The sequence below is a fragment of the Saccopteryx bilineata genome, chromosome 4 (genome assembly GCF_036850765.1).
Source record: "Saccopteryx bilineata isolate mSacBil1 chromosome 4, mSacBil1_pri_phased_curated, whole genome shotgun sequence".
NCBI classification, from domain to species: domain Eukaryota; kingdom Metazoa; phylum Chordata; class Mammalia; order Chiroptera; family Emballonuridae; genus Saccopteryx; species Saccopteryx bilineata.
The window spans coordinates 155647120-155665427 of record NC_089493.1 but is presented as its reverse complement, the minus strand read 5'-3'; the positions used below and the strand labels follow the sequence as shown (position 1 = coordinate 155665427).

Genomic DNA, 18308 nt, shown 5'->3' with positions numbered 1-18308 from the left:
GTCTTCACTAGGGGCACCTCCCCCCGCCACTGGGCTTGATGTGAGCCTTTAGCGCATGCTCCAAATCTTCCAGCGTCTCGCAAAGCTTTGCCTAACGCTTTCGCCCTCGGTCCTGGCCTCAGCTATGTAGCCACACAGAGGTACTGACGCCGCGCCGCAGGACGTCCGCCCCGGAAAAAGTTTGACCCTCGGTGCGATCCGGCACTCAAAGTTCGTTGCTAAGCGCCGACGTCTGCTTCTTTATATCTGGTTGGATCTCAGGGTAAGGCGTGGTTTTTTGCTGTGGGGCGCATGCGTGCAGAAAAGGATGGAGGAGTCGGAACCTGAACGGAAGGTGGGAGAGAGATTGGGGTCCGGGTGGGTGGCGAGAGGCATTGAAGATGGAGGTGGGAGTGGGGAGCCGGGCTTGAGTCATGTATCTCTGCAGCGGGCTCGTACCGACGAGGCGACTGCCGCAGGAAGCGGCTCTGAGACGGAGATTGAGGACGACGAGGATTATGTACCCTATGTGCCATTGCGACAGCGCCGGCAGCTGCTGGTGAGGGCCGGGGAGGAATGTGGGTGGGGGGTGGGGATTCACATGGGGATAGGGGCGACCCTTGTCTGCGGGTTGAGGCGTCAGTACACGGGAGCGTGACCCTCAGACAAACGAGGAACTGGCGACCTAGTCTGAGGAGTAGGGCCGCACCACCTCAGAGCACGATCCCCAAAGCCAGGATCCTCACTTAGCTCCTGGCGCGATGCCCCGCTCTGAGGGGGCTCTGGGGTAACCTCAGCTCCAGAAGCTGCTGCAGCGAAGACGCAAAGGAGCTGCGGAGGAGGAGCAACAGGACAGCGGCAGTGATCACCGGGGAGATGAGGACGATATCCCGCTGGGCCCACAGTCCAACGTCAGCCTCCTGGATCAGCACCAGCACCTCAAAGAGAAGGCTGAAGGTGGGCTCAGTGGCTGCCAGTGGCTCACCTTGGTGCACTGTTTTGATGTCTGTCGGACATTGTCTGCTTTTTCTCTCAGCCCGCAAGGAGTCTGCCAAGGAGAAGCAGCTGAAGGAAGAGGAGAAGATCCTGGAGAGTGTGGCTGAGGGCCGAGGTATGGTTGTAGCTGGGGCAGGGGGAGGAAGTGGACTGAGCCTCCTCCTCCAACCCCAGGCATGTTGTATCTCAAGGGGCCTGGCCTCTAGGAAGCGGAAGCCAGCCCTGAGACACATCTCTCTTCTCAGCCTTGATGTCAGTGAAGGAGATGGCTAAGGGAATCACATACGATGATCCAATCAAAACCAGGTGTGTCTTTACAATCTGTAGAAAAGCAGTTACTCTTATCTGGAATAGCATGTGGCTGAGACTGGCAGGAACGTGCCAAAGCTAGCTATGCCCAGGGCTTCTCACTCCTACTACCCGCTCACAGTTGGACACCTCCGCGTTACATCCTGGGCATGTCTGAAGAGCGGCATGAGCGTGTACGGAAGAAGTACCACATCCTGGTGGAAGGAGATGGTATCCCACCACCCATCAAGAGCTTCAAGGAAATGAAATTTCCTGCAGGTATCTGGGGGGTGGGAGAGGCACCTCACTTTGATAGTCAACATCTATGAGGTTTTATCCAGGCCCCATTGAGCTCAGTACCTGCAGTGTAGCCAGAGAGATAGATGGATTTCAGGTGGGAGTTCTTTAAGCTCCTTTTTCAGTTTTGCCAGCTGAACGTATGTATTCTCTATTCAGTACCATTAGGGACCTTAATTGAGTAAGTGAGGCTGGCCGTAGACAGACCTGGGTATGAATGCTGCCTCAACTTAGCCTAGGGCAGTGATTGGCAAACTCATTAGTCAACAGAGCCAAATATCAACAGTAAAACGATTGAAATTTCTTTTGAGAGCCAAATTTTTTAAACTTAAACTATATAGGTAGGCATATTCCTTATCGAGGTAGCACTCTCATGTGGTATTTTGTGAAAGAGACACACTCAAGGGACAAAAGAGCCGCATGTGGCTCCCAAGCTGCAGTTTGCCGACCACTAGCCTAGGGGCTTTGTATAGATCTGTCTGTCAGTCTTTCCTTCCCTCTCTCTCCTTGGGCCTCAGTTTCATCATCTTGAACTTGAGGGGAATAGTGGCAGTTTTACAGGCTTTAGGGCCTGAAAAAGTACCTGTGAGACCCAAGGATGACGTCAGGATTGTTTTCCATAGCCATTCTGAGAGGTCTGAAGAAGAAAGGCATCCACCACCCGACACCTATTCAGATCCAGGGCATCCCCACCATGTGAGTATGGACCTGGGGGCGCTGAGGAGGTTGGTGACAGGCAGGAGCAGATGTCCATCTGGAGAAGCAGTCCCTGTGTTCTACTGAGCCTGACCCACAGGCCTGTCCTCTGCCAACAGTCTGTCTGGCCGTGACATGATAGGCATCGCCTTCACGGGTTCAGGCAAGACGTTGGTGTTCACTTTACCCGTCATTATGTTCTGCCTGGAACAAGAGAAGAGGTTACCTTTCTCCAAACGTGAAGGACCCTATGGACTCATTATCTGCCCCTCGGTAAGACAAGCTGGCCTGGAGGGCAGAGTACCAATGAGACTGTCTTCTGGTACCAACCTCTGTCTCTCTCTGCAGCGAGAGCTGGCCCGGCAGACCCATGGCATCCTGGAATATTACTGCCGCTTGCTGCAAGAGGACAGCTCGCCACTCCTGCGCTGTGCGCTTTGCATTGGGGGCATGTCTGTCAAAGAGCAGATGGAGACCATCCGACAGTGAGCATAAGTACCCCTCACCCCAGGGCCTCCGCAAAACCCCTAGATAAGCTAAAAGATCCTTTGCTTTAGCTACTCTGCAGGTCCTCACAGAGGCCTAATTCAAAGAGCCCTCAGTCTCATGGAGAGGTCGGTTCAGGTGGGACAAGGAATGTTGTGAGGAACTGTGGGGACACAGCAGGTAGAACAAAGATATCTGGGAAGTCAGGGGATCTGGGTATTCCAGGCAGAAAGTATAGAGGTTGGGGGACCCAGAGGGTCCAAGAAGGTTAGGATCATTCAGTGTATATCCAGCAAGGAGGCTGAGGCATTCTGAGGCAGGGCTGAACCCATGCCCTGACCACACAGTGCAATCCCCAGCAAGTATCACTAGCTATCTGGGGTCACAGATTGTACCCCACCCAGTCCCTGCTTGACAGGCATTCCCAGTCTCAAGGAAGATGCAGACATAGAACAGCTAAATTCAGCATGTCAAGAAAGTGAACCCTTCCAGATCTACAGAGTGATCTGGGGGAGTACAGGCTGAAGCCTGTCTGGAGATTCAGAATAGTCCTCTCCTGAGGGAAAGAGGAATGACCTGGAAGAAGGGGGAAGAATGTGCCAGAGTTGACTATATGGGTGGGAAAGTTCTGGAGTACATCTAGCTTTGGTTGAGAAGGCTGTAGCCTGCTCCAGTAGAGATGTATGCTGCACGTAGGGCAAGGCAGTGGGAATGATAAGGAGGTGACAGGTGAGGAGGCCAGAGGATGGAAGTCACAGTGCCAGCCTTTAAGTAGGGCTGAGCAGGTGGCCCCAACCTCAGGGTCTCTCCTTGGTCCCCAGTGGTGTGCACATGATGGTGGCCACCCCTGGGCGCCTCATGGATCTACTGCAAAAGAAGATGATCAGCCTAGACATTTGTCGCTACCTGGCTCTGGACGAGGCTGACCGCATGATTGACATGGGCTTCGAGGGTGACATTCGCACCATCTTCTCCTACTTCAAGGTGCCTGTCCCTGCCTGGCCAGGGCACTTCTGCCACCCTCAGGGCTGCCCACCCACTGTCCCAGCTCCTTAGCCCCTGCACCCATGTGCCTTCAGCCCCAGCTCTCCCCTTTCTCAGGGCCAGCGACAGACCCTACTCTTCAGTGCCACCATGCCTAAGAAGATACAGAACTTTGCCAAGAGTGCCTTGGTGAAGCCCGTCACTATCAATGTGGGGCGTGCTGGGGCTGCCAGCCTGGATGTCATACAGGTGGGCACATGCTCCTACAGGCAGTCTCACTGCTGAGGACTGAGGCTGGCAAGGCTCCCTTGAGACTGATTGGAATAGGGTGGGTGGTCCACCTTGTAGGCAGTGGGGATTTTATTCAAAGCCCCAGCCCTTAGTGGAAAACATTCTTAGGGTGCCTAACCCTTGGTGGCAAGAGGCTTCTGATCACCTCCTGGCCAGGATTGGGGGACCCAGCTCCCTGGCAGGGCCCCTGCTGGTGAGCCTGTTCTCAGGATGCCCTGACCTGGCCCCTGTGGTGGCAGGAGGTGGAATATGTGAAGGAGGAGGCCAAGATGGTATACCTGCTTGAGTGCCTACAGAAGACACCACCACCTGTGAGTACACCAGTCAGGCTGGCCCGGGATCCCCAGGATGAAGGGTGAGGGCAGTAGGGGCAGCACACTGGGGAAGGTTGGGGGTGCTGGACAGATGCAGTCACTGTAACGAGAGTCGACCTTCCTGGACAGGTGCTCATCTTTGCAGAGAAGAAGGCAGATGTGGACGCTATCCATGAGTACCTGTTGCTGAAGGGTGTTGAGGCCGTGGCCATTCATGGGGGCAAAGGTCAGGGTGGCACATGATCCCTGCTGCTATAGCACTTCTTACCTAATCCCTTCCTCTGCCTGGCTGGCTTGCCACTACTATCCCGACCCCTGCTGTCGCTCTGACTGCTCCTGCCTGACCCTCCCCAGACCAGGAGGAACGGACCAAAGCCATTGAAGCATTCCGGGAGGGCAAGAAGGATGTTCTAGTGGCCACCGATGTAGCCTCCAAGGGCCTAGACTTCCCTGCTATCCAGCACGTCATCAATTACGACATGCCTGAGGAGATCGAGAACTATGGTGGGAGTTCGAGGGACTGGGGTGTGGGCCAGGCCCCAGCCCTGGGCAGTGGGCCAGAGGCTGTTTCCTCTCTTTGCAGTGCACAGAATTGGCCGCACTGGACGCTCGGGAAACACAGGCATCGCCACCACGTTCATCAACAAGGCCTGTGGTGAGTCTGCTGCCAGGGCCACCTCAGCTGTCCCCCAAATCCCCCAGGTCCTTGTTACAGGGCCCAGGGTTGGACCTAATGGTTCCCCACTGCCCCCACAGATGAGTCAGTGCTGATGGACCTCAAAGCCCTGCTACTAGAAGCCAAACAGAAGATGCCACCTGTGCTGCAGGTGCTGCACTGTGGGGACGAGTCCATGCTGGACATTGGAGGTGACTGCAGCGCAGAAGACAGTAGTCCGGCAGGGCATGACAGGAACATGAAACAAGTCCACACTGCACATCAGTGGACAGGGAGTCAGAAGGGGGCCGAAGGCCTGAGGCATGGAGCCTGGCCCTATCACTGTGCTGACTCCCATTCCCCAATATCCCATTCCTCCAGGAGAACGTGGCTGTGCCTTCTGTGGTGGCCTGGGCCATCGGATCACCGACTGCCCCAAACTCGAAGCCATGCAGACCAAGCAGGTCAGCAACATTGGCCGCAAGGACTACCTGGCCCACAGTTCCATGGACTTCTAGCTACCTGTCATCCCTTCTCTTCAAGAGGCCTCAGTCTCTGGGTTCCAGCTGCCTGCCACACACCAGCCCCCTGGACAAGAAGCCTGTATCCTCCATCCAGCTGGCCTGGGCTGGGCAGGCTGCACTTGGCTACCTGCCCTCTGTGCCCCCAGAATTAATACTTTTGCTTCCTCTACCCCAGCTGCCATTAAAACACAAGCCTTGCCTGACCTGTGGTGGCGCAGTGGATAAAGCGTCGACCTGGAATGCTGAGGTCACCGGTTCAAAACCCTGGGCTTGCCTGGTCAAGGCACATATGGGAGTTGATGCTTCCTCCTGCTCTCCCTGTTCTATCTCTTTCCTCTCTCTCTCCCTCCAATAAAAATGGATAAATAAAATCTTTTTTAAAAAAACACACAAGCCTTTCTAGTCTCAGTCCCAGCCCTGCCTCTGTATTTTACCTCCCTGCCACTTCTTCCTGGAAGCCTTACCCTTTGACCTCCAGAGCCCTTCTGAGGGCAGGGTCTGAGCATTGCCCAAACACTGAGCTGCTCAGTTGTGGAAGGAGGACCCCCTCTGAGCCAGCTGTATTTTATGAGGGAACATCACATTGGTGTACAAGGGAATGTGCTTGATCAGGTTTCTGGGTTTCTCTGGTTGGCTGTCTTAACCTCCAGCCCTGTGCCAGCCTCCCTCTTGTCAGTTCTGTGAAGCTGCTGGGGCCCCTTGGGGGGTGACTTACTGCCTCAAGCCCCCTGCTCCTGGTAGGGAACCATTCGCTTTGTTTGCTGAGGGGCAGCAGGTGCCACAGGACTGCCACACGGGTCACAAGCACTCCCTGGCATGCTTTATGTCAAGCCTTCTGCTGGGCAGCTCACGTGATGGGGAGAGATCAGACATGAACGCGGGTGACAGTCACAAGAATGTTGGTCAAATGGACCAGAATTTCAACATGTGGCAGGGATATGCAGAGGACCAGTGCTGGTGGCATCTCCTCTGCCAGGCACTTCGTGTGCAAGGCCGCATGCTTATCCCAGCGGGACAGGAGTTGCTTAAGCCATGTTTGTCACAGTGTATGACTTTGGGCAAGTTACTTAATGTTTCTAAGCCTTGATTTCCTCATTGCTGAAATGTCAATGAGAATGCAAAGGGCCTGGTATGTGAGACTCGTCAGTGTTTGGCACAAAGCCAGGTGCAGGAGGCTCTTGGAAAAGATTTCCTCTCCAAGGAGCTACACACTATATGTGGCCTCCCAAACTATATTCCTCAGCCTGTTTAAACATTCCAGAGGTGACATTGAATGAATGACATGAGGTTTTTTCCAAAATTCAAATCCACATGCAGAGCCGTGATGTTGCCCTCCAGCAAGGCAAGGCAAGGCAAAAAAAGAATTGCCCCAGCAAGGAGTCAAGTTTAGAGAGCTTATAAACTCTCTAGGGGCCCACCAAGGGCATGCCACCTACATTCACATCCCAGAGCTATGCATAAGGACAGGGGCACACTGCTGGGGCTTTTGTGCTCTCAGACAGCATGGAGTTCAGGGGAGGCTTCCCAGAGTCAGGTGATTGGGGCCCAGAGTAGCACAGTGGTGAGGGGTACCCTGGAGGGATTGTGCTGGAGTCAGGACTCAACCCTTGAGAGCTGAGCTGAGAAGCCCAGACTAGACCTAAGGGCAATGAGGAGCCAGAAAACAGGAAGAGGAGATAGGTGGGGCAGTCATTCAAACGGAGATGTGCAGAAGCATTGGGTGGGCTGTGAAGATGGAGAGAGCCTGTGAATATTAAAAATACTTTGAGATAAGGACAAGGCAACCAACCAGGGTTGCAACTGAGAAAACAAGGAGTTTGCCAGTCTGGCTATGGGAATACCAGGCCCCAGGGTGCACGACTGCCCGTAGGGGCGACCGGGATGGTCAGAGTCTGCAACTGGGAAGCCAGACTGCGGGTTGTATGCTCACACCCAGCTGACCCAGGTGCAGGCACGGGGTTATTTGCCCTCAGGCAGTCTGAGGCCCCTGGCAAGCATGTGTGGGCACCTGAACCAGCTGGAGCCCTAAGGAAGAAATATGTGTGCTCCCACCCCCTGTCCTTGCTTCTTTACTGAAGAAGGGACTCCCCTCCCCCAGCTGTGCAGCTGCCTCTGGACAGAGGGAGGGGAAGTGGCCAGAAGGGGAAGTGTGAGGAGTTCCCCTCAGCTTGTCACCAGTCTCCCCAGGCCCTCCGAGAAGCGGCCCTGGGGCCCACAGCAGCCATGGAGCCTCTGGAGACCCCAATCAAGGATGGCATCCTCTACCAGCAGCACATCAAGTTTGGCAAGGTGGGGACCCTGGCTGCCCAGGAGAATCAGGGGGCTTCCACCCCAGCCTCCGACAGCCCATCTGGACCCCGGAGAATGGTGATAGCAATCAGGGTGGGGGATCCAACCCAGCTGTGAGTGTGGGACAGAGCCCCCGCAGCCTGAAGGTGGGCTGAGCCTGAGCAGGCCTTAGAGAGGCCCTGCCTCATTTATAATGGGGAGCCAAGAGTCAGGAGGGTCTAAGAGCCCAAGCCTTGGGACAGGGCAGAGCTGGGAGGCTGGCTAAGCCAACAACCTTCCACAAGTGCCAGGGACTGAGCTGGAAGAGAACCCAGAGGTGGAGCCCACCCTGCGGGAGAGGGCTTGGCCCTACCAGCCTGTCATGGGACATAGTGGGAGTTCGCCTCTCCTCAGGCAGCCGGCCCCACACCCCCACAGCTCAGCTGCAGCTGCTGCCCAGGAAGATAAACGGTCTGTTTGCTCTGCTTGACATTATTTGCATGTTTCCTTCCGTGCCATCATGAGAGTGAGGCCTCCCTCCCACCATAGTCCTTGTCCTGTGGCCCAAGTGACCTTGAGGGAGACATGAACATAGGAACATAGCAGCAGTCAGATGGTCTGTTTCAGCCACTAGATACTTTACAGACATTATCCCAACCCCAGGTTGTTGTGACCTTTTGAGAGACCAGGGCACTGTGTTATGAAAGTACCAGTTAGGAAAATGTGGGGTGGATTTAAGCCCAGGCTGACAGACTCCAAGACAGGCTCTTCCCTCTGCTGGGATGGCTATGGCAAGGCCTCCTTCTCAGGCCCTGAGGAATTGGGGAAGGCAGAGGCCAAACTGTGTGGCCAGGAGTGTTTGCTGAGTGGCTTGTGCTGAGCTGCAATGAGGGTCTTCACCCCCATCATCTCCCGCAGAAGTCCTGGCGGAAGGTGTGGGGTCTGCTGTATGCAGGGGGCCCATCAGGTGTGGCACGGCTGGAGAGCTGGGAGGTCCGAGATGGTGGCCTGGGGCCAGGAGGTGACAAGTCTGCAGGTCCTAGCCGAAGGGGAGAGCGACGAGTCATCCGCCTGGCTGACTGCGTGTCCGTGCTGCCGGCTGACGGTGAGAGCTGCCCCCGGGACACCTGTGCATTCCTGCTCACCACCACGGAGCGAAGCCACCTGCTGGCCACACAGCATCGCCAGGCATGGATGGGCTCCATCTGCCAACTGGCCTTCCCGGTGAGCACAGGGCATGTGGGCAGGGCATGCAGATGCTGGCCCCAGGGGGACTGCCTCAGCCCTACCTATTCATTCCATATTCACTCACATCCTGTCACTCAGCAAGAACCCGTGGAGCACTTACAAGCCTGGGAAACAGCGCAGACACCACTGAACAAATCATGGATGGCTGTACATGCTCTGGAGAAAATGAAAGTCTGGGGTGGGACCAGGAATGAACCAGGGGATGCTAGGCAGGATGGTCCAAGAAGGCCTCTCAGGTGGGAACAATAGGCCTGAGTCCCCAAGGGCAGCCCACCAGGCAAACATCTGAGGAGAGTATCCCACACTGAGATCCAAAGTGCGTCCTGAACAGAGGGAGGAACAGTGTGAGTATAGGCCCTGAGGCAGGGAAAAGTTTGATTTGGCTGGAGAACAAGAAGGGGGAGGTTCCCGGAATAGGCAGAGGTGAGCGAGTTTGGTGGGAGCCAGCTGAAACAACCTTAGACCACACTTGGAGTTTGGGGTTTTATTCTGAATGAGAGGAGAAGCCTCAGGGGCCTGAGTTGGGACTGAGTTTTAAAGCTTCACAGAGTCTATGATGGACAAAAAGGAAATAAGTCTAGTGGGTTCCTCAATAACTGAAATATAGAGTTACCACATGACCCAGCAATTCTCAAGAGAATTGAAACAGATGTTCAAACAAAACTTGTGCAAGAATGTTTAGAACAGCACTATTTCCAATAGCCCAAAGGTGCAAACAATACAAATGTCCATCAGCTGATGATAAATAAACCAAATGCGGTCTCTACCCATACAATGAATGAAGCATTACTCAGCCATAAAAAGGAATGTGGAACTGACAAAGGCTCTGCCGTGAATGAACCTCGAAAACAGTAAGCTGAATGAAAGAAGCTGGACACAAAAGCTGCCTATTGTATGATTAAGCAAATCCATAGCAACAGAAAGCAGGCTGGTGTTTGCCAGGGGCTGGGTACAGTGAGGAATGGGGCGTAGGTGTGAGTTTCCATGTGGAGTGATGAAAAGTTCTGATAAAGGTGATAGTTGTACAACCTTGTCACTTTACTAAAAATCACTGAATTATACATTTTAAATGGTTAAAATGAAAATTTTTCTATTATTTAATTAATTTATTTATTTTTGTGACACAGAGAAAGGGACAGACAGGAAGGGAGAGAGATGAGAAGTATCAGTTCTTTGTTGCGGCACCTTAGTTGTTCATGATTGCTTTCTCATATGTTCCTTGACTAAGGGACTACAGCAGAGCCAGTGACCCTTTGCTCAAGCCAGCAACCTTGGGCTCAAGCTAGCGACCTTTGGGCTCAAGCCAGTGACCATGAGGTCGTGTCTATGATCCCACGCTCAAGCCAGCAACCCTGTGCTCAAGCCAGCAACCCTGTGCTCAAGCCGGATGAGCCCGTGCTCAAACCAGCGACCTCAGGGTTTCAAACCTGGGTCCTCTGTGTCCCAGTTCAATGCTCTATCCATTGCACCACTGCCTGGTCAGGCTTAAATTTTTTTTAATTTAAAAAGCTTTTTAAAAATTTTAGGCTATCGCCGGTTGGCTCAGTGGATAGAGCGTTGGCCTAGCATGTGGAACTCCCAGGTTCAATCCCCAGTCACGACACACAGGAGAAGTGATCATCTGCTTCTCTCCTCTCCCTCTCCGCCTTCTCTCCCTCTTACCTTTTCACAGCCAGTGGCTTGATTGGTTTGAGCATCGCCCTGGGCACTGAGGATAGCTCAGTTGATTTCTGCACTGCCCCAGATCGGGGTTGCCAGGTTGAGCCTGGTCTGGGTTCGTGCAGAAGTCTGTCTCTCTATCTCCATTTTCTCACTTGAAAAAAAAGATTTTATTTTATTTTTTTGTATTTTTCTGAAGTTGGAAACAGGGAGGCAGTCAGACTCCCACATGCACCCAACCTGGATCCACCCGACACGCCCACCAGGGGGCGATGCTCTGCCCATCTGGGCCATTGCTCTGTTGCAACCAGAGCCATTCTAGTGCCTGAGGCAGAGGCCATAGAGCCAGCCCCAGCGCCTGGGCCAACTTTGCTCCAATGGAGCCTTGGCTGTGGGAGGGGAAGAGAGAGACAGAAAGGGAGAAGAGGGAGAGAGGTGGAGAAGCAGATGGGTGCTTCTCCTGTGTGCCCTGGCCAGCAGGAATCGAACCCGGAACTCCTGCACGCCAGGCCGACGCTCTACCACTGAGCCAACTGGGCAGGGCCCTGAAAAAAAAAGATTTTAGATAGAGAAAGGAGAAAGACAGCAGCAGGGGAGGGGAGGAGCAGGAAGCATCAACTCGTAGTTGCTTCCCATACATGCCTTGACCAGGCAAGCCTGGGGTTCTGAACTTAGGACCTCAGCATTCCAGGTTCAGACACTCCATCCACTGCACCACCACAGGCCAGGCTTAATTTTAAATTTTTTAATTTTCAAAATTAAAAAACAGCCTGACCAGGCGGTGGCACAGTGGATAGAGCATCAAACTGGGATGCGGAGGACCCAGGTTTGAGACCCCGAGGTCGCCAGCTTGAGCACAGGCTCATCTGGTTTGAGCAAAACTCACCAGCTTGGACCCCAGGTCACTGGCTTGAGCAAAAGGTTACTCGGTCTGCTGAAGGATCGTGGTCAAGGCACGTATGAGAAAGCAATCAATGAACAACTAAGGTGTCACAACGAAAAACTGATGATTGATGCTTCTCATCTCTCACAGTTCCTGTCTGTCTGTCCCTGTCTATCCCTCTCTCTGACTCTCTCTCTGTCTCTGTAAAAAAAAATTAAAAAACAAATCCTGGCAGGATAGCTCAGTTAGTTGGAGCATGGTCCCAAAGCACTGAGGTTGCATTTGATCCCTGGTCAGGGCACATACAGGAACAGATCGACGTTCCTGTCTTTCTCTATCCCTTCCTCTTTTTTTTTTTTTTCCTGAAGTTGGAAACGGAGGCAGTCAGACAGAGACCGGTATCCACCCGGCATGCCCACCAGGGGGCAATGCTCTGACCATCTGGGGCGTTGCTCTGTCGCAACCAGAACCATTCTAGCACCTGAGGCAGAGGCAATAGAGCTATCCTCAGCGCCGGGGCCATCTTTGCTCCAATGGAGCCTTGGCTGCAGGAGGGGAAGAGAGAGACAGAGAGGAAGAAGAGGGGGAGGGGTGGAGAAGCAGATGGGTGCTTCTCCTGTGTACCCTGGCCAGGAATCGAACCCAGGACTTCTGCACGCCAGGCCAATGCTCTACCATTGAGCCAACCAGCCAGGGCCCTCTCTTTTTTTTTTTTAATTTAAATTTATTTTTATTTTTAAAAGACTTTATTTATTCATTTTAGAGAGGAGAGAAGGAGTAGAAAGAGATAGAGAAGGGGGGAGGAGCAGGAAGCATCAACTTCCATATGTGCCTTGACTGGGTAATCCCAGGGTTTCGAACCGGTGACCTCAGCATTCCAGGTCGACGCTTTATCCACTGCGCCACCACAGGTCAGGCTATCCCTTCCTCTCTTAATAAAATCAATTAATCAAATATTTTTAAAAAAAGAGAAAGAAAAAAATTTTGTTTTAATTTTAAATGAAATTAATAGGAGCAAGGAGACCAGTGAGGAAGCCACTACATTCAGCCCTGGCCATGCTACTGTGGGCCAGGGTGGTCCCGGTTGAGGTGCTGCGAGTCAGCCTAAAGGACATGAGGAAACTAGAGGTCAGGAGGGGTGAGATGAAGCCAGAGGCCTGGGGGAAGAGTGAGTAGCCAGTCCACTGTCCCAACCCTGAAGCTCCTGCCCCTTCCCCATTCTAAGGTATGGGGGACACACGTGGGCTGGCCTGGCCCCAGGCCTGGTACAAGGATGAAGGGCCATTCTGTTGTGTGTCCCTGCTTTACAGCACTCAGTGCTGTCCTGGGGAAGGGTGCACTCGCAGGGGAAATTAGCTTAGAGCTGTGCCCAGGGTTGTGCAGTGTGCCAGGAGCAGAGCTGGGACTATACCAGGTCCTCAGTTGTACTTGGTTGTTAGAGTCTCAGGTGACATCTCTCCCCATGATAAGGATGCAGAAAGAGGTTTGTGGGGGAGGCTCTAATGTCTGATCTTGACCCATTCCCCAGGGCACAGGGGAATATTCCCCTGGATCGGGAAAAGCTCCCAAGCGGGGCCTGGTCCCCATGGAAGAGAACTCCATCTACTCCTCCTGGCAGGAAGGTGAGCTGGGGAAGTGCAGGGGCAGCCTCAGTGCCACCCCACCAAGGGCTGGGACCTCTAGGAGACCATGGCAGCTGTGCCCTTTGCTTGCAGTAGACAAGTATCCAGTGGTGGTTCAGAGGACAGAGGCAGCTGCTCGCTGCCAGCTGAAGGGGTCCTATGTCCTGCGGCTGGGCCAAGATGCCATCCAACTGAGTGAGCCAGCCAGCCCACAGACCCTCTACACCTGGCCTTACCACTTCCTACGCAAGTTTGGTTCCGACAAAGTAAGGCACTGGGCCTGTAGTGGGGGACTTGGGCACGATGTGGGAGCAGGTGCCCCTTGGCCACTGACCCACCCATGTCACCCATGACCAGGATGTGTTCTCCTTTGAAGCCGGCCGCCGCTGTGACTCAGGTGAAGGCCTCTTCGCCTTCACCAGTCCTCGAGCTCGAGACCTGTGCGGGGTCATGGCTGCTGCCATCGCCAGCCAGCGGGGGCGGCTGCCTGAGCCGGTGGGGCCCCGGCCCTGCCCCCTGCCACGGGCCACCTCCCTGCCCTCTCTGGATCCCCCTGGGGAGCTGCAGGAGTTACCTCTGGGGCCTGAGCCTTCCACTTGCAGCTCCTGGAGAGCTCACCTGGCTGAGCCTGGGCCACAGAGCCTGCCCTCGCTGCCTGTGGAGCCAGGGCTGTATGCTGCCGTGTGCAAGCGGGCCAGCAGGCCCCTGGGCACCGCCGAGCACCTCTACGAGAATCTGTATGCCCCGGAAGCTGGCCTTGCACCACCCGACCTGGGGGGTCCTGCACAGGAGGGACCTGGTGGCTGCAGTCCCCTGGCCAGCTCCATCTATCACAACAGTGAGGACCTGGGCTGGCCTGGCCCAGCCCACAGTAGCAGCTTGGAGGCCCAGTATCGGCGGCTGCTGGAGCTGGAGCTTAGTGACAGTGGTAATGAGGCCGGGGTCTCTGGCCGCCCTGGTGCTCATGCGGGCTTCAAGGCCAAGCTGGTGACGCTGCTGAGCCGAGAACGGAAGAAGGGCCCAGTCCCCTGTGACCGACCCTGAACACCTGGCATGGGACAAGGGGGTGGGCAAACAATGGACATCTGGAGACACAGCCCTGCATCCACTCTGGCTTTCGGGGATAAGGCGGGTGGCTGAGGAGGCCCCCCAAGAGCCCTGCCAGCCCCCCAGTGTATAATGTATGAGTCTGCTGAGAATAAAGCCTCTAGATGCCTTCTGGGTCCTGCCTTGTGGTCACAGCCCACACCTCTTCTCTTCACCTCCTGGCAGTGGCACTTGGGGCCCACAGAAGCACACAGATCCTCCCTCACATGCATTGCAGCAAACACAAGTGTCCTCTGCTGGATTCTAAAGACATGGATGACCTGGACCTGAGCTCTGCAACAGTGGTCTCAAGTCCACTCCAGCAGGTGAGCAGGATTCAGAAAATTACAGCCCCATGTGCAATAGAGTTGAACAGTCGGGCACAACAGAAGTGAGGCGCCCTCTGGATGAAGCGTGAGGGGCAGGCAGGGCTGCAACCAGGTGGGCAGTGAGCCCCGGGTTTCCAAGCCAACAATAGGCATGGTGGGCACAGAGAGGAAGGGAAGAGTGTATACACAGAGGGCTCCAAAGCACTGAGGGGAGAAACCTGACCGTCCTGCAATGATCGTGGACTCATTCTCAGGGAGAGACAGACTATGGAAGAAACAGTGTGGAGGCTGAATTTGAGGGAACCCAACTGGAGACTGGGAAGTCTGAACAGGCGAGAAGGGATGGGGGTGGCAGGAGGGTGGGTAGAAGGGACTTCAACATATGTGCACACCCAAAAACCCTGCTTCTGCTGAGACGCACAAGTACGCAGACACTCTGGGGGGCCCTGGCCTCAGTTTTCTCTACTGTCAAGGCTCAAAGATCAAATTACATATTAGGCATGTATTCATTGTTTACTGCATGTTTTACCACATGCCTACTCTGTGCCTGGCACAGGTGACATTGCTGTGTCCAAGAAGCCCCCGAACCAGAGGGAGATAAGCAAGTCTCGTCAAGACTTGAGTGCCTTCCTCACTGTCCTCCCCTCATGCTACTTCTTGTCACTGTCCCTGGGGCCTCCATGTACACAGCATCATGCCCCTGAGGACCTGACCTCCTGGCCCCTTGACCACAGCTCTGCCTCAGTAGCCCACACCTTGGCACATCCTAAATTTGGTCTTCATGACAGTGATGCAGGCCTACCTGTGGTGGCGCAGTGGATGGAGCATCAACCTGGAAACGCTGAGGTTGTCAGTTCAAAACCCTGGGCTTGCCTGGTCAAGGCACATATGGGAGTTGATGCTTCCTGCTCCTCCCTCCTTCTCTCTCTCTCTCTCTCTCCCCTCTCATAATGAATAAATAAAATCTTAAAAAACAAAACAAAACAAAAAAACAAGACAGTGATGCAATCTTATTTCTAAGCATCTGCTCCTGGCCACCTCCTTCTCCCCTTCCAGCCCACTTCCTCTAGCATGGCACACATGGTTCCTCCCCAGCTGCCCAGAACTACAGTGACCTTTCTCTACTACCTGTGTGACTTCTGTCCACTCTTCCATCCTTGTCCCACTTAGAGTTTGTGCTCTACCGACAGACCCACCACTCACACTCCTCTCTCCTCCCATCTTTTGTCCAGTGAAACCCCAGCCTTGGATGTACCCAACTCTCCTCTGTGCCTGGCAGCTGCCCACAGTTAGAGAAATCCATGCAACCAGGCTGACTTCACTGTTTTTTTCTGTTTTGTTTTGTTTTGTTTTGTGACAGAGATGGAGAGAGGGACAGATAGGGACAGACAGACAGGAAGAGGGAGAGATGAGAAGCATCAATTCTATTTTTTTAATTATTTATTTATTTATTTATTCATTGAGGGGGGGAACAGGAAGTATCAACTCTCATATGTGCCTTGACCAGGCAAGCCCAGGGTTTCGAACCAGCGACCTCAGCGTTCCAGGTAGACATTTTATCCACTGCGCCACCACAGGTCAGGCCGAGAAGCATCAGTTCTTTGTTGTGACACCTTAGTTGTTCATTGATTGCTTTCTCATATGTGCCTTGACTGGGGTCCTACAGCAGAGCTAGTGACCCGTTGCCCAAGGCAGCAACTTTGGGCTCAAACCAGTGACCTTTGAGCTCTAGCCAGAGGCCATGGGGTCATATCTATGATCCCACACTCAAGCCAGCAACTCTGCGCTCAAGCTGATGTGCCCACACTCAAGTCAGCAACCTCGAGGTTTCGAACCTGGGTACTCTGTGTTCCAGTCAATGCTCTATCCACTGCGCCACTGCCTGGTCAGGTTGACTTCACTGTTTTTATCAGAATGATCTCAAACCTCACATAGGCAGGTTCTTCATGCTGCCCAGAGATCCTGTGTCCCAGAATTAGCTACTTTTCTTCTCCCCAAGATCACACTTCCCCTCCATCCCTATCCATTCTTACCTTGCAGATATCCAACAGAAGTGAACACTCTCCACACATTTGAAACTAATATTGCCGGGGTCCAGCCCCGGGGGGGATCCAGGGGTCCCACAGGAGGAGACGGCGTTGGCGAAATCGGATTGAGAGAGCCGAATTTTTTTCTTTCTCTTTATTCTCTAGTTAGCATTTTTTGCCAGGCATCTCTCTCAAATGCTGGTACAGCTTATTTTTTATACACACAAACTAAGTTACAATTACATGGTATTAATCATTGCTTCTGTTTTATTATGTTTACATGTTTCCAGATAACAGTTAATTCATATCTATAAACTATAAATCAGGTGGTAAGTTATTCAAAGTATAGTTATACAATAGCAATAACAATATTGGTACAAACTTCTAAAAGATTAGTACTAATTAATAACTCTACTGTTGTTGTGAGTTAAGGGCGCAGAGAGAGATTAGCAGACGAAATCATTAAGGACTAGCAAAGGCCTACCGCTTGCTCAGGTAAATGGCCTTGAGTTCATGCAGTGTCCTAATTTTTCTCACAAGACTTTAAAAGGCTTGCTTATTAAGAAATTGTCATAACATCAAGAGTAACTTTTGCTTAAAGATATATAGAGTGCACCTGCAAGATAGCTTAGTAGCAACATAATATTAGAAGGCATTAATTGCTATTGCTTCTATGGATTCTTCCATATTCCTCTTTATTATCTGAACGAAAAACCTTGGGAAAGTATATAAATCTCATGAGAATGTCTCACTGAGAAAGCCCAGCAACTGCCTTCAGTCATAAAACAATTCTCTTAGCAAAACATTATTTTCTTGCTGACTGCATTCCCATCCCAGGCCACGCAACGGGCCATTCCATAACTCCTTTCCTAAAATTCTATTGTCTAGTCAAATTTTATTTATTTACTATATTCACACACTAGTAAATTCTAACTATATTCTTCTTAGAGTGTTCCACTATCTGCAAATTAAATAAGCAAGAAGAAAGGAAAGTTTCTCTACTCTATCACATGAAAAGGCTAGGGAGGAAAAATGATGAATTAAGTGAAGGCCGAAAGGTGCTTTGCGCACAGCCACTGCCTTCTACCCATTCACAAGTCACAATCTATTCTTTCTAACATGATTAAGAAGAAATTCTCCTACAAACTTAACCCTTTACGAGGGATATCATAGCCAGCCTCTTATATCTATGAGCCCAGTTCAAGGGGCTTACAGGCTTTTCTGTGGAACTTACACCTTCTGTCTCATTTCCAAAGAAATTACTACAAATCTACAGGGAAAGCACGGTACTATTATCCCTGTGCCACAAATAATAGCACACACCCAGAAAAAGGGGGGATATAAGGCCAGATTAATTCAAAAGATTAAAGGGGGAAGTATCGTTGTGCCTATCCTTTGCGGTGACTTTGTCAACCCGCAGCTGTTGGTCTTTACTGCGGTGACTCTATCTTCTTTTGCTGTGACTTTGTCAACCAGCAGTTGTGAACCTTCTCCTGCTGTGACCTAGTTAGCCAGCATTAGTGAATCGGCTCCCGACATAATATTATATTGAACATCATTGTAATTGAAAATTTTTTTTTATTTATTCATTTAGAGAGGAAAGGGAGAGACAGAGAGAGAGAGACAGGAGAGACAGAGAGAAGGGGGGAGGAGCTGGAAGCATCAACTCCCATATG

General features: G+C 52.6%; 2 protein-coding genes across 3 annotated transcripts; both read left to right on the top strand.

The window, feature by feature from the left end:
* Positions 1-242: 242 nt before the first annotated feature.
* Positions 243-5893, top strand: DDX41 (DEAD-box helicase 41). Its single transcript, XM_066272354.1, has 17 exons — positions 243-334; positions 428-538; positions 777-936; positions 1016-1090; positions 1221-1281; positions 1406-1542; positions 2184-2256; positions 2376-2529; positions 2605-2741; positions 3564-3726; positions 3844-3975; positions 4257-4328; positions 4461-4557; positions 4686-4835; positions 4915-4986; positions 5088-5198; positions 5368-5893. Exons 1-17 carry the CDS (start codon positions 308-310, stop codon positions 5502-5504), a joined length of 1869 nt encoding a protein of 622 aa, XP_066128451.1. The 5' UTR covers positions 243-307; the 3' UTR covers positions 5505-5893.
* Positions 5894-7651: 1758 nt separating this feature from the next.
* DOK3 (docking protein 3) lies at positions 7652-14400 on the top strand. Of its 2 annotated transcripts, none has more exons than XM_066277017.1 (5): positions 7652-7799; positions 8697-9002; positions 13097-13190; positions 13284-13456; positions 13548-14400. In XM_066277017.1, exons 1-5 carry the CDS (start codon positions 7734-7736, stop codon positions 14232-14234), a joined length of 1326 nt encoding a protein of 441 aa, XP_066133114.1. In that variant the 5' UTR covers positions 7652-7733; the 3' UTR covers positions 14235-14400. The 2 variants fall into 2 exon arrangements, with proteins under 2 accessions (XP_066133114.1, XP_066133112.1); XM_066277015.1 differs by having other exon boundaries at positions 7677-7799; positions 13287-13456.
* The last annotated feature ends 3908 nt before the right edge of the window (positions 14401-18308 follow it).

Excerpts from the sequence above, each read along its gene's own strand:
- DDX41 (XM_066272354.1), top strand. The coding sequence starts at position 308 with ATGGAGGAGTCGGAACCTGAACGGAAG. Across the intron at positions 3,976-4,256 it reads CCAGCCTGGATGTCATACAG|GAGGTGGAATATGTGAAGGA; the intron begins GTGGGCACATGC and ends CTGTGGTGGCAG. Across the intron at positions 4,558-4,685 it reads GGCCATTCATGGGGGCAAAG|ACCAGGAGGAACGGACCAAA; the intron begins GTCAGGGTGGCA and ends GACCCTCCCCAG.
- DOK3 (XM_066277017.1), top strand. The coding sequence starts at position 7,734 with ATGGAGCCTCTGGAGACCCCAATCAAGGATGGCATCCTCTACCAGCAG. Across the intron at positions 7,800-8,696 it reads AGCACATCAAGTTTGGCAAG|AAGTCCTGGCGGAAGGTGTG; the intron begins GTGGGGACCCTG and ends CATCTCCCGCAG. Across the intron at positions 13,191-13,283 it reads CTACTCCTCCTGGCAGGAAG|TAGACAAGTATCCAGTGGTG; the intron begins GTGAGCTGGGGA and ends CTTTGCTTGCAG.